Source organism: Aythya ferina (genome assembly GCF_964211825.1).
Source record: "Aythya ferina genome assembly, chromosome: 3".
In the NCBI taxonomy this organism is placed as follows: Eukaryota; Metazoa; Chordata; class Aves; order Anseriformes; family Anatidae; genus Aythya; species Aythya ferina.
In genome coordinates this window covers 31,392,947-31,418,924 of record NC_140298.1, presented here as the reverse complement: position 1 = coordinate 31,418,924, position 25,978 = coordinate 31,392,947, and the positions used below count along the sequence as shown (strand labels likewise).

At 42.6% G+C, this 25,978-nt stretch overlaps 1 protein-coding gene across 2 annotated transcripts in view; it reads right to left on the bottom strand.

Annotated features, from left to right (window-relative positions):
* Nucleotides 1-25,137, bottom strand: part of CRIM1 (cysteine rich transmembrane BMP regulator 1) — a 182,003-nt gene extending 156,866 nt beyond the window's left edge. For both annotated transcript variants that reach the window (XM_084513536.1, XM_084513537.1), the window contains exons 1-2: nt 24,400-25,137; nt 9,171-9,344 (exon numbers count right to left, since the gene is read on the bottom strand). In XM_084513536.1, the coding sequence (XP_084369662.1) occupies nt 9,171-9,344; nt 24,400-24,763 (538 nt within the window). In that variant the 5' untranslated portion in view covers nt 24,764-25,137. The remainder of the gene's footprint in view (nt 1-9,170; nt 9,345-24,399) is intronic.
* Between the last annotated feature and the right edge of the window lie 841 nt (nt 25,138-25,978).

Genomic DNA, 25,978 nt, shown 5'->3' with positions numbered 1-25,978 from the left:
AGCAGCTCTTGCTTACAGTTTTTTTTTTTTTAAATGGGATTTCAGACAGACAGAGACAGATTGAGGCGGTCATAGCTACAAAAAAAAAAAAAAAAAAGATATTTTTTTTCCCCACACCCCTTTATGAAAGGAGAGGACATAGCATCAAGTAATAAACCAGAGAAGAAAGGTTAGCAGTGGGGAAAAAAAAAAACAAAACATCATTCCACCCATCCCAATGGGCAGATGAGAGAAGTAGCTAGCCACACATCTGTAGGGATTCTGACGTGAATTTTAATTGTTATAATAGCAGAGCCCTTCTCTGAGGGTATACCTCTATCAGAGAAATTATTACACCCAGGAACATAATGACAGGGCAGTTTCCTGGAAATGTGCTCACAGACAGACCCGATGCACTATTCAGTTGACATAGAAAGAAATGTAGCCTTTTCAGCAGGATGAAAGAAGAGGAAAAGAAGAAGTCTAAGTCTCCAGTTTGAAATGAGTCACAATGTATAACCAAAATCGACTAACCAACTGAGCAAGTGGTACAAGTATGAAGCACGTCCCCAACACTTCCACTGAATCTTGAAACAAGCTAAAGCTTCTTCCCCCGCAGATCAGCACTGCTGCTGATGGCAGTGCTGAGAGGAACCTTAGCTTGAAGATTGTTAAGGAGGCAGCCAGCTATATCCCAAAAGTGTGATCAGCAATAAAAATTTTGGTAGATTGCATTTACCAACATAAAAATAACAGTGAGGAAAGCAAACCAAGTCCCATGTTAAATAAGTTAATGCACAGAACACTTTAAATATTATTACAACTTTTGGAAAAACAATATTTTTAGTAGGGAAATAGTTTTGTTTTTCTTATTAGACTAATATTAGTTCTATTGCAAATATTAATCATTTGCTTCCTTTCAGAGCAAGATGTTCACATTTGCAAGTTATTTGGTAGAGACACCTATTACTGCATTAATTAGCAAATGCTTTTGTATGGAGGAGGGGGAAGAAGTGCTTCATCTTCGAGCGGTGAATACAGATTAAAAACAAACTCACATTTTTGGAATGTTTAAGTTGAAAAGCATTCACTGAGTTAAACTCTCAAGCATCTTGAAAAGTGCAGCTGGGACAGCTACATGAGTATCCTTGCTCTGCTTAACGTCTGCTGGGGCAAAAAGCAAGCTTACTAAGCATCCTATCTGCAGGATGTTCTGATGTAGAGCCAATGGCAGTTTTCTGGAAACACTACTCTTACTTGTCTCCTTTCCTCTCCTACCGTCCATCCTCTACAAAGGATCATTCACCTTTCCTAAAGTTTTTTCCAGAAATAAACCGGTTCTTAGGACCTTGCTTAAACTCTTGTTTGTATCCCTACATCTTGTCACAGACAAGCAGTTTTGCAGGTAACTTTAATCTATTGCACATACTTTGTTTCACACCGTCGAAACTGCACAGTGTGCGTGTGGGGGGAGAGGTTGTGTCGTCATCCCCGTCCCCCCTTCTTCTTTAAAAAGAATAACCTTCACAAAATAACTCAAGGCTTAAGATTGGAAATTGGGAACTGAAATGGCTTGTCACCTTGATATGCAGCTATTCAGAACTTACAAGGGTTCTGAGACAGATCTTTAAGAAAGAAAGAAAAAAAGGAAAGGGACAACTATGAAGTCTACTGAAGTGATCAAACAAAAAAGCTGTTATTTCCCTCCAAAGTGTTTCCTTCTATTTATAGTGACATAACCATTGTATTAAAATTGTCTTAATGACCAGTCACTGATAGCGCAATCACTGGCTGTGTTCATCTAACACTCACTCATCTCTACTGGCATCAACACCACACATAAGCAAACAAGCCTTGCCCTGTCAGATCAAGACCTGTGACCCAGCACAAGCACCACAGGAATATAGCTTCCTGCTGGCATGCAACGTTAGCCTGATGTTTACACACAGTTTAATTCCAGATCTTTGCTCAGGTCTCTGTCACGTGTAGATAACTTCCGATCATTAGAATCAACACTGTACCTGGAAGTTTGTGTTTCTGTACTGTGTCACTGTACCTGTTTGTGCTAAGAGTCACCTGCTCCATTTGCACCCTTCCCCAACTTAAACAGGGATTAAGGTTTCATTAAAACCTGTAACTTGCCACTGCAGTAAAGATGGATGTCGTTCAGCACAGCCTACATGCCAACAGGGGAAAGAACATTTAGAAGGCACTGAAAGCAAGATCCTACCAGCTACAAGACACCTGTCCTGTTCTTTTTCTTAGAGAGGGTCCAGGTACAATCTATTACTTTGTATTCAGTTTCAGATGAAAGCAGTAAGCATCTGAAGCAGAAAAAGGTAAGACAAAGAAGTATTTGTCTCCAGGAACAGTGCTTTGACCATCAACAACTGATTGCTAGCTTTGTAGGATGCTGTTATCACACAGACCTAACTCAGGGCCTACAGTTAATGTTACACTTTGTTCACAGTAATCATGGGAGCTGCAAGTCTGAAGGAAACTTAAGTGTTAGAAAATGATGATCCAGTATCTTTTCCATAAATGTTATATACTCAAGGGATTTGGATGTGCAAGAAGGAAAGGCAAGAGTGGCATCTGCACAATAACCCAGACAAACAAGTGTAGCACAAGGAAAATAAGTTCAGTTCCTACACAGCAGAAACACTTACAAAAAGTGGAAAAGAAAAAAAAAGAAATTTAAAGTTACAGCATACAATAAGACATATCCACAGTGATAGCACTCCTCTTTTTTCTTCCCTTTTTTTTTTTTTTCTTCAATCTTCCCTCCTAACAGTCTCTGCAATACACTGTTTCCCCATTAATATGAACAGCATTATTTAAAATTAGGCTTAGTTAGAATATAAGTATCCAGACATCAATACGGAAATATGAAAGCCAGTTTCTGCTTTTGGTATGTTTCTCAATCTTCTGTAAAGTTTTCTTAATGTTAGCTTGAAATTTTGTGGAACAGATGTTGTGTCACAACTCATTAAAAATAGGCCAAGGTTAAAAAAAAAAATTCAATATATTAGGAAAAGATTATAATTCCTTGATCAGGGAGCAGTTATGAGGAGTTAGAGTCGAGAAAAGTGAGAAGTCCTGCAAATTTAAACTGTTCAGTTATGCTGTTAAGTCAGCTGCACTGCCAGATGTCCCGCTTTCACGAGACCCCTCATGAGTTCATTTAGTTCTCCCCCCCTTTTGTTCTTTTTTGTGTGGAGAGGGAGGGGTTTTTGTTTGTTTTTTAAATATTCACTTTTTTAATCAGCATTCCCAATCTGTATCATTTCCACATCAAATGATTTTTTCCTCCTGTATCTGTGCATTCAGAAAGAAATGTATGGTGCTATTTTCCTCCATATTTTATGAGAAATTTTGCCTTCAGATGCATTTACTTGGCTCTCAAGCACATTCAAGGGTAAAATCTGGACCTCTGCCACAATCACATTCCTTATTGCAAATACATGCCAATCTTCAAAGTTCAGTTATTTGAGCGAAAACATACGTTAATTGTTATGTGAGGGGAGTGGAAAGTGCATCTGATTAAGCACATTTGAAAGTATTTTGCTCCCCTCCTTGCCTGATAATTCAGCATAAAGCTGGATTTACTGTTCTAGTTTTTCAACGCAGCATCAGACATTAAGACCACACAAGTGAAGTTTAACACAAAATCAGATTTAACAAGCAAACAAGCATCTAGAACGAAATTACCTTCTCATATTTGGTATTCCAAGACTGGTCTGACAGGTACTGCAACATTTGCCAGTATAAAGTTATTCAGTTACATGTAAAAAAATAATGGAATGCAAGGAGTATGTTGCAATAAAACAGCTTAAAAGACACCAGCAACTTTAAAGCCTTTTCCTTTCACCTATGAAGGACAGCAGTGAATGGCTTGGGAAGGTGCAAGCCAAGTAACTAAGAAGCAACTGTCTTAAAGTATGAGTTTCAATGCCAATATCAGCAGATTTTACATGCACAGATGCAAATGGTGTTCTTTTACTGAAAGTGTTAACCACATCTTCCATCAAAAAACTGCACAATTTTTATTCTCTACATATTCTGAGAAGAGACTGGGTTTAACTCTTCATGTAAAATAAGTAAGTGGTAGAGTACAAAATGATAAAGAAAGTCAATTTGTCTCCCCTCTTTGAGGGGAACTTTACATTAACGTAACTTAAAAAAATACTTTTCCTATCACAGGTGGCTGTTATGCTCTCTGTAGTACTCAACAACACCTCTGACTTTGGCTAATATCAGGTAGTGATGTGACACAAACACATACTGCCGTCAAACAGTTTTGAAGAAAAAGGCTAATACCAGGAAATTTCTCCTCTTTGAAGCAATGGGCAGTCTGACATTTTCAGTCAATCCAGTTGAAGAGATCCAAACCTAAAGCACCACCCAACTATTGCAAGACTAGATGCCTTTGACCTGTGACTTCCCCACACACACACTTCTCAGAGGAAGAGAAAGCCGCTGCTTCAGTAGCGAACATTCTTTAGAGAGCAAATTATCACTCCCAAAGAATTGCCACTTCCTTTGAGTGGGAAAAAGGGCAAGGCACGTTCCCTTTCCATGGGCAGTACACAGGAACACAGATTCTGAACTGCTCTGGCAGAAGAGAAGGAACAGGTTCAAGAACATCCTCAAGTTCCTGGACTATCTAAACTTCTGCCATAGCCTGGCAGAGAGGGAGAAAAAGATCCTATACAGTCTTTGAAACTGCTGAGACTAAATCACTTCAGACTGACTTCCTAGTGGCTCTTTGTATGTTCTATGCAAGATTTCAAGACAACTGGTCTGACACTACACAGCAAGCTTTCAATGCTACTATACCTACCAATGCTCTACAAAAGTATACTGAATAAAATTACCTCTTTTTCTCCCCATCCCTACTCCCGATCACACAGAAAAACCCAAAAGAACTGCCTCTTCTACACTACCTACAGTTAACTCTTAGCAGACTCTTAACCACTCTTGGGGCTGCACGAGCCAGTCGATGCAGCTTATTGGACTTCTGCCTGTGCCTCAGCAGACAGATGGCATTCTCTGTACTTTTTGTCTGCTGGTCATATTTTCCACAATCCACTCCAGTGGTCTAAGCTCAACTAAGCTGCCGTCATTATTAGTCCCTTGAATAAAAACAAGCTTTCTAAGCTCAAGAACACAGGATTTCCTTAACTATATCAGAGCAGGCACTCATCAGGACAATAACCAACCACAAAAGCATTTTAAACCAGCCACAACAAACAACATGAATCTATTATTTAATTATGTGATAGCTTTTCCAGAAGTTTCTTTCTAACACAAAGTGTGTGCATTTCCTCATAACGGGATGATTCATGACCTCTATCAAACCTTTCATACAAGAAGTCCATGCAGAGAAGGCACCCTGGTAATGGGATTGGGAGACATCTATGGCATAAATGGGCTTTCTGCTATATGATACTGTATTCGAGTAGAAAGCCTTTGAACAGTTGCAGTATATCTACACTAAGGGATCAGTTGTCAGTAACTAAGTTCAATAACAGAACCTGTTATTTCACATGTATTCAATCCTACCTTTCTTAGGAAAACAAGGGCATGGAGTGGGTATAAAATCTTTCTTCAGTACCTGCATTATTGAGAACCTATATTATCCTCTCAGGACTTCCTTGCAAATGACTATCAGGACTCTTAGGGAAGTTACATGCATACACTAGAGATTAAAAAGACTCTCCCTATTTATAGGTTCCTCCAGTTCAGGACAGAGCAAGTCTTTGGGAGACAGAACAAAGATCATGTTTTTTTGGTCTTGTCAGTGACATTTAAAAAACATGAGGTTAGAGCCCATACAGTCTAATTTGGGGAAGGAAGGACAGATGCACAAACCACACCAGGCACGTGAGACAACTTCAAGTGAGTTGAAGGTGCAGAGTATGAAATAGGTAGGCAAAGAGAGCAAGAAAAGAAGGCAGGGCAAGATGAATAGAGAAAGTAATATGAGGAGCCCAGGAAGGCAGGCAAACACGAGCTGATAGGGAAAAAAAATATTCTGTGTAAAGCAAACGGGAAAACTTTGTGTTAGCTGAGTAAGCAAGCTACAACTGACAGCAAGCCCAGAAGGGAAGACCACACACAGGCTGAAAAGCTTAAGTAAGAGACAAACTAGATTAAAAGAAAAAGACAACTATAGGAGGCATTTGAAAAGGAGAGTGCAAGTACAGAAGATACAAGAAACCAAAGTACATGAAGGAGAACCGACTCTTTAGCACATACCCTTTCATATCTGGAAATAGAACTCCTGATTTTGGCTCACTGCTTGTTAGTTGCCAGAAAGTATTTATGGTCAGATTCCACATATGCAGGCAAAGTAAGCTTTAGTTAGCTGGACAGGTTGATAGAACTGGCAACTGCACGTGAGCCCCTGCGTCTCCTGTGCATGAACCTGCACACGTTTAGTGCCACTGAAACAGCTTAACTACAACCTTTTTTTCCTTCAAAAAAAAAAAAAAAAAAAAAAAAAAGGCCTCCCTCCCCAAAAGCCACAGAACTAAACTTTAGTTGGAACAAACAAGTCACATTGACTGAGCACTTGCCTCTGTGATGCCATTACGTCAACTGTGTAGAAAGATGAAAAAAAGGTCCTCCATTAAATGAATTCATACAGCCCAAGATTAAAGTTGCACAACAATGAGAGAGTTAATGAAGTTACTTGATGCAGAGTTTATCTACGTCATTATATACTTCTTATTTCCTTGGTTTGAATTTGTTGAATATTCTGTAAAATTCTAGATGTTTTTCAACTGTTTTGAAGAGCAGTACTACCAATAAAATAAGTTCACTTGATAGGACCTTCTTCTTTTCTTGCCCACCCTGATCATCTTCAGAATTGGAAAAATTACTATAACAGTTCTCTGCTCAGCAGGAAGGGGTTAAGAATCTACCCTTGCTTCAGCAGTGTTATGGATGCTTATCAACATTTGTTATAAGCTTGGGTAGCACATTAAAAACCTTGCAGAATGATGTATGTCACTGAACAACACAAACCATTCTTAGCTGCTTAGTAAGTATCCAGAATCCGCATGGAAGGAAGTAGCTGCTTAGCTGGTACTTTTCTTCTGTAAGATCTTTTTCAGAAACTGTATGGTGTATCATTCAGGTCCTCAACTTTTATCTTCTTAATCACACCATATCTTTAATTATCCAAACAAAGTGTGGTGAAGAGAGGGAAGTTAGACTTCAAATACTTAGTCTCAGTTTGTGGCAGACTATTAATTATGGTATTTCAACACTTAAGTGACCGGTTTCATATCCTCCTGCTGTTATCTTTAGCAGAGAAGCCAGAGGAGTGAAGTATACATCAGAATATTGGATTCCAAGAAAATCTTAGACATACTTCGGCAATTTTATGAATCCCTTTTTGCATGGCCCTACAGTTTAAAGCTCGGTTTGCCTTGAAGGAACTTAGATAAGATTGCTCCATTTTCAAATGCTCAGAGTGCTCTCTGGTTTGTACACTACCTAAGCCATATTTCAAGTTGACTTTCCCAATAGCCAAATTCAACTTCTAGACTATGAACTTGAAAAGCCTGAAAGCCTGAAGCACTCAAACAGCAGATACCACCTCAAGTATTCTGCTTACCAAAAATACCTGAGGCACATACAAGGGGAAAAAAAAATAATTCCTCTTTTCCATTAGCTTAGGTGTAGGACAAAGAATACATTTTAAACACAAAGACTAGAAGATACACCAGAAGAAACACACTCCATAAGCAGCTAGCATTCATTTCTTAATCCTAGCATAAGAACCATGCTGTCATGTTCCCCAGTTAGTATCTTTGTGTGCATATTTGCAGAAAAAAATTTACACACAGTAGGCAAGAAAGAAACAAGAGGTTCCTGAGGGCAAGCCCCTCAAGAAATCAACCTGCTCTATTTATGACATTCCACGAACTAAATCAATTTCTTCAGTATCTGCAAAAAAAAAAAAAAAAAAAAAAAAAAAGACCAAAGACACCTGCAGCAGACTCTATTGGCAAGTTAAACACTCAATGAATTGTCACAACAATAAATATTCAGCAATAAATATTCAACAATAAATATTCTGAACTGCTACAGAATTAATCACACACTCACAAGTAAGAAGGGAACTGGTTAGTAGGGTTATTTAAGAACCCATATATGCTGCTGCCCTCTACTTCAGCAACAACAGAAGGCCAACATTATCTCTTGTTCCTTTTCAAACACAAGTCACACCGAACAAAAACAACACAAAAAGCATTTGGACCCCTTTAGGGATCAACATCATGAATTATGACAAATGACTATACTTCTGCCAGCTACATTTTCTTACAAGTGCTCCTTATCAAAAAAAGGAACCTTGATAAATGACATCAGATCACACTCCCTTAACTCAGAGAAGATAGCAACTTTAAATATGGCTAGTATCCTTAGAAATATGTTACTTTTGCATATGACTTTCAACGTTGATTTAGAGTAGACTAATTAAGTGGGTTCAAACTACTAATCAACTTTTGCATGTTTCCAGACACATTGGGAAATAAGCAGTAATTACAGTATCACAAAAAGGACGTGAGATCAGACCTTTGACAGCTGCTCAAAATCCTAAAAGTACACCACGTGAATTTCATTACAACTGGATATGTTTGAGCCACTTCATTTTCAGTTCAGCCATAAGCAACAATCAGACATGTACATGTGCAGAAGCATAGATATACATGACCTAATACAAATCAAAGGAACAAGGAAACTGAGAAGTACTAGCAATAAATACTATACTAGGTAAACCTAAATAAAATAGCAACTCATGCCTTCAAGTAAGAAAAGATACAAGTATAATGAACAACTTCTACTCCTCTTTTTACTCCTTTGCTATTAAAACCCCTTGCACTTTTCCATGCTTCAATTGGTTGTATCAATACTTCCAAAGAGAGTTCTCCCACACTACCTTACAGCTCAAGATCCACAAAGATAGCTACCACAAACTGTACACTCACGTACAGAATGGCTTCAGACTTAAAACTGAAGTTCTCTCTTTCTTTAAAACATATAATTGCTTTCTGAAATGTAGAAGGCCACAGATACCTGAAACTAACCGAGTCATTTTAAAAAATATTAACCTGATTCTAACTTTTAATAAAAGGCACAGAAAAATTAACTTGGAATTACTGAAGACAAGTGCTTACCTTCAATCCTTTTTAAGGCTGACAGGCAAGTATCCCGGCTTGGAAATTCAAATGGATTATTACAGGTCCGAATGGTGTCACATTCACATTTCCCATTGATTATGTTACAACCTGTTATAAGGTTTTCGTTGCATGGTTCAAATCCAAGGAGCTGATCATCATCCCAGTTTTCATCTAAAATAAACAAGCAAATAAATTCAGTATTGATTTCAGTTACAGTATAAAAATTCAGCTGCTTTCGGGTTGGGTACAATTTACTTCAAATTCAACATTGAGCTAAACAAGATAGGTTCAAAAATAAGAGATTAATCTAAACTATGGGATTTGCCAAATATCTTGCTTTGCAGCTGTTCTATTGCCCATTTTGCTATAGTTACTGGCATTGTTTACTTCCATCTGTATGAAAAACTATCATGTCTTGGGGAAAAGCATAGCTGTAGTACAAATGAGTGCTATTCGAACCAAAATAACTTCTGCAGATACTCGAAGTTATATTTATCATGGAAGTGAGAACACTGGAGAGAACCTGCAGCTGTTACACAAGTCAAAACTGAGTCAGAAAGAGGGCATAATTAAACACAGTTTAAAAATGCACCACAGAATTCACTCTAGAGAGAAAACTTTTCACTACACAAGTGCTGCAAGATGCCAGGCCTTTGATACTGTAATATGACCAAAAGTGAGTTTCCCAGCACTCCTGGAAGAGCATTATCACTCTAGGAGATCTGCTCAATCACATCATGCTCCTTGCTGTCAAGTTGCAGGGGGGTAGCTAGGCTAGAATGAGTCTGTTCAAACAATTCTGCTACTTTTGATTCAGTCCAGTAAACATGTGCAACTCCCATGTTCCCACTGTGCAATGTTCTCTGGTTAGAGGGATACATGCAACGAGATTTTTTCCCCCCTTTCCAGAAGGGAGAAGTCTCTCTTCTGAGAAAGAGAGAACCCTATCTAGGGTTCCACCGCAAGTGCAAGTTCCACAAAGTCTCAGCTTCCTTAGATCAATTGCACAGACAGCAACATCCCACAGACTCCAACATTTAAGCAAGATACACGCTTTTATGCAGGATTGAATAAAATAAGCCAGACATTACGTATTTTTTGCTATGGAGTGCCAGATCATTTTCCAACCTGGCCAGTCCACCAAATCAAATGCTACAAAACAGAGATGCTCTGAAACTTTTACTAATGACAAAAGGAACAAAACTACTTTCCATCTTTACATTAATCTATATTCCCCTGCAGCTTTCATCTTGTGAAAACATCTAATAGTTCACCCCAGTTTTATATATCCTCAACATACAAGTTTTCAATATGCATTCTGCTAAAAAGCAAGCAAACAAAAAGACTTTCAAAAGGTTAAAACATCTTCCAACTACAAAGTTTTGTTACTGTTGCTCAGGTTTGTTTAAAAAAAAAAAAAAAAAAAAAAGATAGCGACTGAAGCAGACAGTCTACAAACATTCCCTGCTCATAACATGCGGGGTTTCTAATGCTGAAATGGAGTTTGGAGAAGTAAATGAGGGAACAAAACCCTACAAGCACTGATAAGACAACCCTTATAGAGACCCCCTCCATCTTAGGAGAGGAGGGGCAAACACCCCATCCATTGCTTAAGTGAGCGAGCTGCGTGGTACCAAGTGCGCTCACAGACAGATGGGCTGCCACGTTTCCAGGCAGAACACATCAGATCTCAACCACTGGTGTGCATGGAAAGCAGATACCCAAATGTACTCGAGCCACCCCACCCACAGGCACACTGACTAGGCTGGCCATTTGATTGACCCCAGGGCACAGCGGCTACCTCTGGACCAGGTGCTGAACCCCAGGCACACAATCAGCCACACAATACTGACCCTGCCAGCAATAACAGGGAAGGAGGCATTAATTCTTGTCATATCTGCATTTAGGTATTGTTCAAAAGGAACACAGGTCCTCGGTTGACTCATGTCCCCTTCCCAGTCAGTCCTACTGACAGGAAGAAAAGAAGAAAGAAGAGTTATGATGTTAACAGATCATGAAGCAGCTCTTAGTCTGAGATATTCAACAAGCCTCACCTTGGAGAGAGCGTCAGAAGCTGCTCTCCAATACAGGAGGTCACAGCCAAACACAAACTGCTTTGTCACCTGTCTGACACTGAATGCAGCCTAAAAATTGACAGCAAATAAAATGTGCACGCTGATGCTGATGTGCAAATCCTTTCCACTCATGGAAACATGCAGTATATCAGTTAATCTGCAGTTTTCCCTGTTTGGGTGAAGAAAAAAACAGCACCTGGAAAGAGCTTACCAGTTAAGGTAAGCCCAGTTTGTGACCTGGAGAGGCCATCTCTCACAGGTATGTTTCTTCCCCTGCAACCAGCTGCTTGTTTTCTGTCAGCAGAGCACCTTGCTGACAAGAACACCGAATAAACAACAAAAGCAATTTTAGATATGAAGAAGGGAGCCTCCATGGGAACCTTATGGCCGTTTTACTCCATAAAAATAGCAGAGGAAGAATAGTCATTAACCCCAGGAAGTAATTTATTTATTAAGTTGACCCATCATCCCATAGAGCAACTGTACCAATAAGAGTCAAAGGAAGTGGAGAAGTTCCTGAAGAGAAACTATTAACATTCTTTCAAGGGAAGATGAAGCTTCAGTAATTTTTGGGACACTTTCATGGTTAGGAGGCCATGCAAGCACAGTGAAAAAAATTCCCTGAGAATTCTGAGAACAATAATACATCCTGTTTTTGAGAAGCCGGAATACAGCCTGGACACTGTGTATGTTACAAATCACGGCAGTAACCCACGTAACAACAAGAACAAAAGTGGCAATAGCTGCGCTCTAAGACTCAGCATGCCAAATTCCATAGCCACAGGAACCACGGCTTGATCCTTAGCAGTCTTAAGAAACAGACGGGCTCCATTTGTTTGCAGAATCATTCCTTGTTTCTGATGCACAGGATCTCTGCCCCTGTCTGCAGCCCAGACCCAAAGAAGAGAACAGCCACCCTCACCTGTGTGGCTGGGCAATAGCCCTCAGCTCCTGGAGCTGTGCTCTCCCATCAGGCTCTGGAAACAAGCTCAGTGCAGATGGACGGGGCACACAGACCGTGATGACAGCACACTTTTTTTTTTTTTTCCTCCAGAGCTCCAATTGACAGCATTTGTGGTTTTTTTTTGTTTGTTTGTTTGTTTTTTTACCCTGCAGCATTTCGGCACTGGACTTTTGAGGTTGACAGATCAGCAGAAGCTGCAAGCAGCAGGGCTTCTCTCAAATAAGAGCTGCTTGTCCCATGTGAGGTTGAGGTGGGACCCACCTAGAGTGGAAAGCAGAGCCCTGCCTTACTCACAGATGAATACTTTGACACAGACATACCACACACCCCATTACTATCCACAGTAGTGCCTGCTTTCCATTGCAAGACATCGTTTGACATCTTATCTGCCACCTCTCACCATCATTTTCAGATGGGAGTGGAAAAGGACACACAGTGTTTGGCCCAGTACTCGGGTGTACCTAAGTCAATATCACACCCCTCAAAAGCAATCTCAACAGTAATTAAGATGATGGAAGAGAAGAGAAATCCCTCGGGAATACTTGCAGACAGCTTGTCTGATATAATGAATCTTGAACCAAGGTATTTTTTGGTACTGCAAGTAAATATTAAAAAGTTGCTTTCAAATAGGATTAATGCAAAACCAGCTCTAGCCCAGAGATCTTTTGCCAAACTGCTTTTCACACATTTCAGAAACATGATTCCCATCAATGAAGCAGCAAACATGTAAGGAAAAGAAAGAAGAAAGATAGTTTTTGTTTAGTAAATCTAGTGTGATTTTTAACACAGGTTTAAAGACTCCTTTTCCTAATTGATTTTTAAAGGTTCCGTTGCATGATTCCTTGTTTACCAGTTAAAGTAAACTCTCACAAGTCACGCTAATACAGGCAGAACAAAACTTAGAATAAAAACGTGTAACCATATGAAAACACTTGAATAAGCTAGAAGGGATGAATCCAGTGTCTCACTTTGATTCAAACCTTTAGTTACTGATGTGAAAGTATCTGATACTGTTTGATGCAGACATATGGTGGTCCATCACAGAATGCTTCTTCCTTCACATGTCACCAGTATTTCAACTGATACAAAAATACATCTTGAATAGTCTACCCACCATGATTCACATAACCTAGGCCCTATTTCCAAAGTCATTGTGTCCTGCAGGCTATTCAAAGAAACCAAACCTGTACATGCTGATGATTTTAAATCCTGGGACAATTCATGAACAATCCTAGACTGCTGCATGCATTTTCCTGAGTTCTGTTTAATCTCCTCTGCAAATTCCTTTTCATGCATACCTCTCAAAAATCTGGATTATATGAAAGAAGAAACTAAGATACAACCATTTGTGAATGCTTTACTTCTCCACTTGGTTTAAGTCTCTAGCAGGGTTAACAAAACCCAAGAGTTTCTCAAGCCTTGGTATGTATATCCAGTCCACTAGCTGACTTCTAAGACACATAACAATAAAAAATAATAATAATAAAAAAAATAAAACAAGTGTTTAACATTCTTGAGTCTTTAGAAACAATCCAGCTGAAAAGCAGCCCAAAAGTAAATGGTTGTTTTTCATCCAGACTGATCTTAGTTTAGCTGCAATTTCCACCACCTCATTGTGCTGGCATGGTCAGGTAGGGGCAGGAAAAAAAAAAAAAAAAAAAAAAAAAAAAAAAGGAAGTGGGCCAGTCTTTTTAGCAATTAAGTTTACACTGGACTGCTGCTATACAGTCACTCATCCATCTTTTACACACATGCCTAAAGGCAGTTCAAAGGCCTGAAGCAGTCTGATAACCACAGCTTGAAAGTCACTCTTTCAGGTCATTTCCATCTACATGTTCCTCATGCTTTCCAACTCATTCAGGCAAACTCTTTTCAGACATTGTAGTTCTGTGTTTACTCAGACCAGAGTAAGTCTTGGACATAACACATCTTGAATTCTTCCAAGAGTGCTCTCATAACATAAGGAAGCCATAGGAGGGGAGGAATCATTAATTCCAAACCTTTTTTATTTTCTTCCATCATTCTTATATTTGCTTCCTGCAAAGCAAACAACCTAAGTGCAGCTCTGGGTCGCTGAACTCCCAAGTCCTGTCTTGTGTGCTTCTATGGTAGCGAGGAGAATTAAGGCATTAACAAGTTGAGTAAGAATAAGCAAGCAGTATTCCGTGACTTCTTCCATGCCAAACCCTCCATACAGGGGCTCACAGCACTGCAACATAGCACCTGTTTGCAGAATACAGGTTTATTCATATTTTCCCCCACAAGACTGCCCTCATTCTTGAGGAGCTTGTAGACCTTAGGACAAGGAGCTGTTATCAGACAAATGTGGTATGAATCATGGTGCACGATACAGATACAGGGCTCACATCTTGGCGTTGGTAGAATTAGAAGATTCAGAAGGAAATCTGTGAAAAAAAAACACTTGAAAAAAATTAATCAACTGTAAGATCATAAAGTTCAAGTGAGTCAGTAGCTAGAATATACTGCTCAGACTAACATCTGTTTCCAGAAATATGCAGCTACTAACTTGGAGCCTTGTTTCTAAGGTACACAGTAGCTCACTATAGCTGCATTCATTGTCCACATGTGAGGAAGAACATCTTGAAACTGCTGCAATTAGAAATATAAGGAAAGACCCTTTTAGAGGCTTCTTCTCCATTCCCTTAACATTTGATTTCCCTCCCTTCAAGTTTCAGTTACTTCTGGCTGTTACAGGATCTTCTCTTTCATTCCTCCTCTTCCTTTCTGGACATTTACTGAATGTTAGCAATTATTTGGAAAGCCATATACTGTTCTCCTTTACAGCTTATAAAGATAACACACCACCTCAGAACAGCAATCTACACACTAGAATTGTCACTAAAGCAACACTGTTGAGAACTCACGAAAACATTATATTTGTAATAATCCTAAATTACAATCAGGGAGGGGTAGGGCACTACACATACCGAGTGAACTCACATTCTTTACATTTAACCATAGCATGTTACTTAACTATTTCTGCCTTTTTGAAGCACAATGGGTAAGTTCTTAAAACACTGAAAGAAGAAGGAGACCATCAGACACATTGCCAATCTGAAAAAGTAAGTCTGAGTCACATCTTACAGACTTCTTGTATCCTTTTAAGACCTGCATTTGAAAGAGAGCGAACACATTTCATAGAGACACAGATGTGATCCTTCCTGAGACATCGACTGTCCCCTGGGAAAAGGAGGGGGAACATGCCAAAAGCTTCTCTTTCAAATCTGATCCAAGTTCTGAGCCCCCATCACTCCAGCACACTGTTACACAGAAGTATTTGCAAGCAGTGGTATTCATTAGGATGGTATGAGGCTCTGAAAGCATTCTACAGATTTTCTAAAATAAAATAAAAAAAGGAAATACTTCTTGCCAGTAGGCTTTGGCTTCACTTTGAACAGGAAAAAAGAACGATGGAAAGGAAATTCATGTTTTGGAGGAGCTGAACAATAGAAGTGACTAATCACCACTAAAGAATGCTTGAAACCCAGCCCCAAACCTTGAAAAGCAGAAGGAAAGGCTAGCCTTGAAGTGAATTTGTGCTTATGTACTGGCGGCAGTCCTCTCCCATCTCGCAGCTTGTTCCTTCAATGAAATCATGAGTCAGGGACCACAGCCGACACCATTCTGTGGTAAGACACAGCTAACAGTTTTATGATAAAGCAGTTTTTCCACCTTTTAGAAGGGCCTACTTTTCAAGATCAAATCTTCCTGTGGAATGTGTGTTAGCACAAAAGGGCTTTGTAGGTTCCCGATAAAACTTCTGGCCAAACCTAGAGAAAGAAACCATACGACAACATTCAGACAGTTCAGGAACACAATACACATAAGGCTTGTCCCAAGTGTGAGTGCCTGCTTTATCCTGTTCGAACTAGAACTTGTATCTCAAGTGATCAAATCCCCAGTACAGTGAAAAAGATTTTCACTGCAGCAGCTCTCCACGTGTCTCAAGGCAGTTATTTCATCCTGAAGAATGCAGAAAGTATTTACGCAAACCAGCTTTCCACTCAGTTATCAGAAACTCCACAGAAGCCATGAGGAAAGGAAATAAATAAATGGAAGTGTTAAGTAAAGCATACAATTTGTCCAATTATTTTAGTTTTTAAGTTTTTCCCTTGTCTGTAGTGCCTACAATGTTTCAGACCTCCAGGTACCCTGTGCTTTAAAAAGCAAAGAAAAAAAAAAAAAAAGAACCACAGACCTTCACTATTTGTGCTCCCCCTCCAAAAAAAATAAAAAAAAAAAAGATTGAATTTTGATATTTCCATCAGCTTCTGCCCCAAAGACGGCCTGAAATGATGAAGAATTAAAGCTGTGAGATTTGACTCCTAGACATTTATGTACCTGAGAAAGAGACCTGCAAATTATTTATTTTAGTCTTATGGACAGAACTACAACTTGTTTGTAAACAGTTGACTGAAAACACTACAGTGTACTAGGGCTTAATCTATCAGACAGAGCCTCTGCCAGTACTCCTCTGATTAGGGTGAGCATGGATAGCAATGTTTCAGCTGTCCTAGCAGATTTTTCCTTCAGCTCTAGAAAACGACTGAAAAAATAATGTATTGGTAAAGCCACAGGAAAGGGCCAAACCTTTATGTCCATTTTCCAAAGGAGGTTGAAGTTCCAATGTTTTTCAAGTTGCACACCTTGCCCATAAACCTCGAAAGCCGGCATGCGCAGCCATATGCTGTGACTTCATTGCAAACAAGCAGCTAACTGGCAGCTTGCTGACATTGCTCTTCAAAAGCAAAGACAAAACTTTTTCTCCAGTTGTCTGCTAAGACAAATTCTGGATCAATGCTATGAATAAAGCAGCCTGTGCTCAGAAGAGTCCACGCTATTAGAAACGAGCTGATATTCCAAGCCTTTTGTCACTTTTGCCCCCAGTTATTAACACAGCATCACTGAACACCAGAATTACATAATGTTTCACGGGAATTACAAAAGTGAGAAGCTTGCATCCAATTACTTAGTCAGAGAAGACTACAAAAGAACTCTGAATATCCTGAATTTAGAGTTAGCATCAAAAGGGTTTTTTTCTTTTTCTAAATACCAATTTAGAGATAAGACATCAGCTTGGCACTTCATACTATCAAAGCAGCACATTTTACGTTAGCACATGTAACACCACCAGGATAATTACTAGGACAGCAGGTTGACCACGAGCCAGCAACATGCCCTTGTGGCAAGGAAGGGCAACGGTATCCTGAGTTGCATGAGGAGGAGAGCTGCCAGCAGGCTGAGGGAGGGGATCCTTCCCTTTTGCTCAGCACTTTTGAGGCAGCACCGGGACTACTCTGCTCGCTCAAGTAGCCAGGCTCTTTTCAGTAGTGCTCAGGGACAGTATGAGAGGCAATGGGCACACACTGGAGCACAGGAGGTACCATCTAAACACCAGGAAACACTTCTCTCCTGTGCAGGTGACAAAGCGATGGGTTGCCCAAGGAGGCTGTGGAACCTCCCTCTTTGGGGATCTTCAAAAGCCACCTGGACGTGGTCCTTGACAACCTGCTCCAGGTGGCCCTGCTTGAGCAGGGGGTCCCAAGCTCCCTTCTAACTTCAGCCATTCAGTGACACCCAGCTCTTTATCAACAGCTTATCAGAGAGGGAAAAAACACCTCTATGCACATACATCCATCCTTCCTGGAAGGAGATGCAGACAAAAACGAAAGCCTGAAGAGAAGACAGCATATGCTGTAGCACAACTTCTAAGTTTAATTAGTTGCAAGAACAAGTGATCCAACAGATCAGGCATTTCCAGATTCAGAAGCATTACATTTGGTAATTAAAAAAACTATTAGAAATTCTATCAGTGCCAAGGTAGCCAGTAATACAAAGACACAAAATTTCAGAAGTTAGTAACAACATGGGAATGGGTGCATGCCTATGAGTCAGTGCTTTTCTTCCTGTCCTCAACCCTATGCTTTCCTGTTTGCTTTCTGACTATAAGATCAACACCCTCATGACCTACACAGAGTTAACATGATCTGCAGATTCACAAGTACCCAGCATAACCAGTGAAAGCTGCTGGAGACTGAATATTGCCTCTGGTAAAGGCGTGAACTGCTTCCATTCATCTTAATCCATTGCTAAAGGCTTGCATCCTCCAAACATGGCAAAACTAGTCTGTTTAGATAATTCCCTCAGGGACCATCTTTTAATCATCCGTATGCTTATGTGGAATTTAATCTAGATAGCCTTTATACAAAGTTATCTTTACATCTTAGTTTATATTGGTAAGTTTCTCCATACATACAAGCTTTCTGTCAGTATTAGTCATCTTCCAGATTATATATACATATATACCAAAAGACAGAGTTAAAATGTAATTCAGCCAGGCTGTACAATTGCTGTCACATGACATCTCGGGCAAAACTGTGAACTCACCATTACCATGTTTATGTTTTCTGTGGATTAAACGGATTCTCAAATGAAAGCAGTTTGCAAGTCATGAGACATTTAATAGGTCATTTCTACAATGCATTTAATCCATTAAAACAGAGAAACATGTGGTCCTTCCTGCAAGACGCTATAAACTTTATTCATGGAGATTAAGAATACTTGGGGGAGGGAGGGGGTGGCGGGCAAGGAAAGGATGGGAAGAGGCAGGCATTTTGGAACCATATTAATGGAGTAATTATTGCAAAATATGCCTGTCAGTCAAATGGCATTTTGGTTGACTAAACGCTATGTGAGAAGTTAAATTATGAGAGTGTTCTTGCATCAGCTACAGGGTACTTAAAGAAGCAAACATGCCTGGGGTTACAGAAATTACAAGTAATCATTCTACTAGCTCCGGCCAAACTATCTAGTGAATTTGAAGTTTTTTTTTTTTTTTTTTTTTTTTTTTTAAATAATCTTTATAAGAAGAATGATTTGGGGGAAGCTGAAGAAACAACCATCTTCTAAAGGACAAAAAACATTAATCACCAGAGGATGCTTGAAGTAGGGTCAAATGTTTTAATTTTTTGAAGCCATTTCATCTCAAACAAACAAGAAAAAAAAAAAAAAAAAACAAAAAAACAATAAAAAGAACATTCCTCCCAGCAGAAGTTAAGAGATTTAGCCATTCAGTCTATCCACTGAAAGATTTCTAGTTTTAAACTAACTGTGCTGATACAAAACAGCAGAAGTCTGCCAATTCCTGTATCAATATCCTTCCACATATCAGTTGGGCTTCTCCGTTTCATTTTTGTTGAAATACAGAAACCAAGCAATTCCTAAAATTGAAACAATGCTCAGAAACAGAGAGGAAATGATTTCCAAGTCAAAAAAGCACCTGACCTGATTCAAATTCCATGACACACTCAGCATTACGTGTTCTTACTGATGTTGAGATTTCAGTATGGACACAAACCAGAGTACAAACAGCTTGTAAGTTACCCAGTCTTTATATAAGAAGTCAGTATGTGCCTACATAAGCATTTTCTGGGGACTGAGGAGAGGGGACTGTTAAGTATGGCTAAGACTGGCACATCAGAAACTGATATCAGGGAACTACCACTAATTCCAGCCACATATGTTCAATAATTTTTATTAAATTATTCATGGTATCGAAGAAATTATAAGTGTCATTCTCCCCCCAACCAGAGCCTGGGTTACTGACAGCCTTTGAACCTTGTGTTTTGTCTGTCTTCATGCCAACAATCATCCCGTGCACCACTTAAGTCCCCAATTAGATCTGTTTTGACATGAAGTTAGTGGAAGAAGTTCTCTGCAGGCACACAAGCATCAGGGACTATATGGGTATTTCCCCAGCCATTCATTGTGTAACAAAGTTAAACAACAACAAAAAGAGGTAAGAAACCTGGGCAACACTGTTTCAATCAAATGTATATAAACAACCAGGGTACTCATATACAGCTTCTAAATATCCCAAACTTAAGTAACTTGTACTCAAAGCAAACAGTCAGGTGATGTTTAGGGGTCTGGACTGCAACACAAGAAGCCAAGCATGTTGTATGGAAGTCATATGGAAACAGAGTATTATGTTCCTGGCTGTGTTCACTGCCCCCATTAGATACGGAGCACAGGACTGAAAACAAGGTTCTTCCAAGGGTACCAGCTACACAAGTTACAAGTAACAGCCCTCCTGGTGTTAGACAAATATTAGCAAGCCACTCTTACTGGACAAAAACAGAGGCAGAACTCCATTTGCATTTGTGAAATTAATGCTCAAATAAAAGAAGCTTAGCTCCCCTTCTCCCCGTTTTGGGATAAAACAAAACCACCAACACAAGAAGAAACATTTTCAAGACTATCTTCTCATCAGCTTCTCATTACCTATAAAATTCTCTATCACAGGTTTCTAGGGGAGGAAACTGTAGTCCACTGTAAGCTCAAATGTGAGGGGTGCCCAAGACACCAAAGCTTCCCTCTTCTCCCAGAAAGGGATCAAATGGACAATAATGCTCCCAAAGAGCTGTAGATATGTGAAACAGACCAGGACAAGGCACAGGAGGGAAAATGTCTACCATCTTCCTACGGGAAGAACTTGCATATGTCTCAATGCTTGCCTAAAATCAGTGACAGCAGCTTCTGAACCCCTGCTCAGAAGCTATGCACTAGGCAGCCAAGCCTCAAGTATTTGCGACAAGCCTTAAATTGCCTACAGTAGCAAAAAGAAAACAGCAGTAACTGTACACACCCCCAAAATAAAACAAACAAGCCCTCTCTGCTCCATGCTATCAGTAAGCTACTGGAGCAAATATGTTTTACAGCAGATACCTAGGGGCTAGCTCGTATGGAAGTATGGTCTTAAAGGGAACGTAAGACCACAGTAAAACTAGCAGTTTTGTTAACTTCTCATTTCAAGTGTATCATAAAAACTTAAGCCATGCTTTTATTACACAGTTAAAAATAAAGTAATTCCAGCTCATTTTCAGTGTTATTTCATATGCTGCTGTTATGCCTTAGAGCAGCTTAGCAAAGCAATCAAGGCCTCTTCTTCCAAGAGCACCAGAAATTGTGGAAGTGTCAAAACTTAGATGAGAGAAGAGTCATCACAAGAAATGCCTTCAAAACCAAACTCCTACATCAGAGATTTCCCAAAGCTTTCTTATTCCCCAGAAAGAAGGAGCTCTGCACAGCCAGACAACTGCTGAAGCCAAGGCCAAGGCCCTCCCAGGGAACTCTCGGCTAATTAGGAGGTGGCTCCAGGTCCACCCCCAAAGGCAGACAGCAAGAGTGGTCCCTGCTTTGAGCTCACAGTTTCTCAACGCTAAGAGCATTTGGCTCTTAGCCAGCTCTATGCTCTCGACACCTCATCGATCCAATCCAACAGCTCCCCTGCAAAGTCAAAAGAGGCTGGAGGTGTTCAAAGTCTCTCAAGGTTGCTTTCAGAAGAAGTACGCAGCTGTGCCTGGAAAAACTGACCTAAGAAAACTTTACCAAGAATACAACTACAGAAGTGTAAAATAAATGCAGGAAGGGCATCTGTAGACATCACGATAATGCCACAAATTAAGCCTTAGAACCGCATGAAGGCCTGAACAGTTAACATGGGAAGGTGACTAGGGAATTTCTTCAGGCCTTAAATGGGTGAAGAAAAGAACCTAGAAATAGTAACAAATTTCATCAGTAAGTGACGATTTTAAAAAAATAAAAATCAATTACTTCTAGTTTCAGAAACAGTGGCCATCAGTGGCAGGTTCCATGGAAACTTCTCCATCAGACATCACACAGCTCACTTAAGAATGTTAATGCACTCGCCATATTTAATACTAATACCAAATTAACATGCAAATATTTTTACCGGGTGTAATTACAGCTTTGAGTTTTCTGTAGCGAAATATGCATTGATATGCTAAACTACGCTAGAGCATCACACCCAAGATTAAAAATTAAGAAAAAATAATGCTTATAACTGTAGCCAGTAGGGGTCATTTCAGTGTAAAAAATTGCATTGAAATAGAAGGCTAGAGACGGGAAGGAGAGTAAAACCCATCAGTTTCTACTCACACAGTTCCGCAAATCACTTTAATTTCTTCCTCCCTGAACTGGGGTAGGTACCATAGGGCTTACACTCCCAAAAGACAGGATTAAGAGAAAAGCAGTCTTCGTTTTTTTTTTTTTTTTTTTTTTTTTTTTTTTTTTAAGAGATAAAGGAAAAACACTGCTTAGTATTACTGATACCTCACATATCACCATCCCATTCTGTTTCACACGTGCATGTAAACTGCACAACTGTCAATTGGTCACAGCAATTAAAAACACAGGGATAGTCAGCCTTATTTCAGCGAAGGGAGGTAGTACATTAAGTCCTCCCCTCGCTGTGAAGCCTCATACACAATACACGCCATAAAGAACAACACAGTTGTTTTTGTTGCTTGGAAAGAGGCAGTTTCCTGACTATTCACTAATAGGTATTCCAGTACTATTTATTAGGCTGACAGTTCAGCTCAGTTGCTTTTCATTTACGAGAATGAAAATTAAATAGATAAGTTATCTCCCCGACTATTCCTATAGGGACAGCTGGAACTAGTTTCTAACCACAACACTAATTGAAACGCGGTCTTGCCAACAAATGCTTCATACTATTTTCAACAGTAGATGGGACGTGTTACGAGTTGAACTACAGCAACGTACAGATTGCATCACTTCAAAGGAATGAAATACTCCTAAACTGCCAGAGACGTCCGTACTGCGATACAGTAAGGGAGCTGGAACATTGAGACAGTTAATGACTGTAGGCTTTTATTTCCTTTAACCAAGGGAGGGGAAAAAAAACACAACCCATTTAAGACAGTCTTTTGCTTAAAAACATGTGAAAAGAGAAATTCATCCAAAACAAGGTAGGTTTTTTGAAGAACCTTTTCTCTATATACCTGAACTTTTCATTTAAATATAACTTTACCAACACGTCAAAAAAAAAAAGAAAAAAAAAGTCTACAGCAACATACACAATCAGCCTCACAGACTCAACGAAGGTCTTCAAAGCAGTTCAGAGCCATATTTAATTCTTTAACGGAGCTTTTAACCCTGAAGCCAGCCCTATCCAAGTGACAGCTACAGATAGGATACCCTGGCTTGATACAATTCACTTGTGAGCAAGGTGAACGGAGCTTCAGATAATAACCTGTACCAGAATAAAGGTCAGATGATCACTAAAAAGGATCAGTTTTAGTTCTCTCAAAACAGTATATCATTTTAAATGCAAGTTTTTGGACAGATGCTGTCTCAACAGCTTTCTGGACTTTCTACTGCCCTCTACCCGCCGAGAGGAGCAAGCCTTGCTCTTATTTTCCAGAATTGTCGAAGCTTGCACTCTAAGTCTCACATACATTTATACATATCCCAAACTACTGGTTATTTGTAATCTCTTTACAGCGCCATGTTTTCCTTCGACTTGGGGGAAGAGAGAGCTGGAGGGACAGGGCAAAACAAGGGAGACTAAAAGACTTCTCCATGGCCTTTTGTAAAATAGCAGAGAAGAAATTTTAAGTACTCCAATAGACGCACAATTTGAAGAGGGGGTGTGAACAAACTTCTCTCGCACTCCGTGCTCGCTCATCACCTCGCAAGCAGCGGGAGAGCAGCCGGGGAGACTTGGGGAAGAGCCGGGCCCTAGGGATCCTTCTTGCTGTGAGAGCAGGGAAAAGCCAGCCTGCCTTATCGTGCATCCAGCGTGTGCGGGCGGGCAGATATTAAGTGACAGGAACAGGAAGGAAAACTTCACAACAGATGATCAGCCTTTGTGTTTCCTTACAGAGGAGGAATCCGGAACAGACATCATGCGTGCAGCACTGACCTCCCCTGATCTCAATCTGGCAAGCCGCTGCCAGGTCCTCTCTTATCGAGCAACCCGAGCAGGGGATCAGTAGCTGGCCGGCTTGACGCAAGCTACCGAGGAGCCAGCGAGCTACTAAGGAGGGGATAAAACTGGGAGCACTCGACGTTAGCTTAAGCTACTAAACTAAAGGGTAAAAAAAACTTTTCAGCAGTCTGTCGGGCAGAAGGGCCCGAAAGCCGCACTGGCGGCGGCGGGCGGGCAGAGCAAAGCAAAGCAGGAGCGGAGCAGGAGCCGAGAGGGGCGACCCCGGGCTCCCCACCTCGGGCGGAGCGGGGCGGCCCCGCCTCGGGTCCCGCCGCCGGGGGTCGGGGTCTCGGAGGAGCCGGGGACCGGGGGGAGGAGGGCCGGGGAAGGGGGTCTCCGTCCGCCTCTCACCTTCGCAGACGCCCACTTCGTACTCGGTGATGGAGTCGCCGTTGAGCGGCGGGCGAATGACACAGCGCAGCCCCCGGTCGCAGGCGCCGTGCAGCCCGTAGACGCCCCCGCAGCTCTCGTTGCGCTGCCGGGCGCACATGAAGCAGCAGCCGCAGATGCCCAGGACGATGCTGCCGGGGCAGCTCTTGGGCTCCTCGCACTTGGACTCGTCGCAGGGCAGGCAGACGAGCGCCCGCGTCCCCGACTCGCCCAGCAGCAGCGCCAGCAGCAGCAGCCACCCCGCCGCCGCCAGGTGCCAGCCGCCGCCACCTCCGCCGTCTCCGCCCGGGCGCCTCCTCCCCGCCGAGACCGCTGCCAGGTACATCCCGGCGCCGGGGGGAGCCCCGCCGGAGCCCCCGCGCCGGGCGGCGGACCCGAGCGTGCCGCGGCTCCTTCCCGCCGCCCCCGCCTGCGGCCCCCCGAGGAAAGTTTCCTCGCTCGGCGGCGGCCGCTTCAGCCAAACTTCTGCGCCGGGCGGCGGCGGCTCCGCCCGCTGCCCCCTTCGGGAAGCGGCGTCCGTCGGTTCGGCCGTCCCGCGGCTCCCGGCCCCGGCGGTCCCGTCTAAGGCCGGTGAGCGGCAGGCGCCCGCGAGCCCCTGGGCGCTGCTGCTGCTGGTGCTGCTGCTAGTGGTGGTGTTGCGCTGCGCTGTGCCGTGCTCCGCCGCGCTCCCCGCGCTGCGCCCCGCTCGCCGCCCGAGCCCCGACTCGCCTCCTGCCTGCGACTCGCCCCGCTCCGAGTGCGCCCTCTGCCCTTCCCCCATTGGGCGGTGATCGCCCTCTCCCCGCCCCCGATGCCCCTCCGCGCCTTCCTATTGGCTAGCTGCCCGGCGGGCCCCGCCCTCCTCCTCCTCCTCCTCCTCCTCCTCCTCCTCCTCCTCCTCCTCCTCTCCCTCTCCCTCTCCCCCCAGCTCCCGGGGCCGGGGAGCGACGCAGCCGAGGCGGGCGGCGGCAGCAGCCTGGGCCCCACGGCGGCCGCCGCCTCCCCCCGTCCCGCCCCTCCCCTCCCTTCCCCTCCCCCGCCCGGGACTCCGAGCGGGGCGAGGCGGGCGGGCAGGACCCCGGGGGGACCCCGTGGGCGGAGAGGGGCCCCGCACCCCCCCCCTTTCTCCTCCTCCTCCTCCTCCTCCTCCTCCTCCTCCTCCTCCTCCTCCTCCTCCTCCTCCTCCTTCTCCTCCCCCAAGTGAGTGGTGCGGGACGGGGAGCCCCCCGCGCACCGCCCCGTCCCGTCCCGTCCCTTCCCTTCCCGTTCCGTCAGCGCCGGGGCTCTGCGGACCGCTCCCCGCCGCCCCTCGCACGGCGGCCGCGTCCCGCGCTCCCCGCGGCCGGCGGCGCCCCCGCAGGGCCGGCAGGCGGAGGCGCTCCGTGCCCCGCCGCACGCAGGGAGCCGCCGCTGCTTCTGCCCAGAGGCTGCCCCCGCCGCAGCCCCGCCGGCGGCTCCGGGAGGGAAGGGCAGGCTCTCCGCGGCGGCCCGGGGGGCCTGAGGGCTGTGCGGGAGGCTTGCTCCGCCGCCAGAGAGTGACGGAGTTGTGGGGATGGAGGGG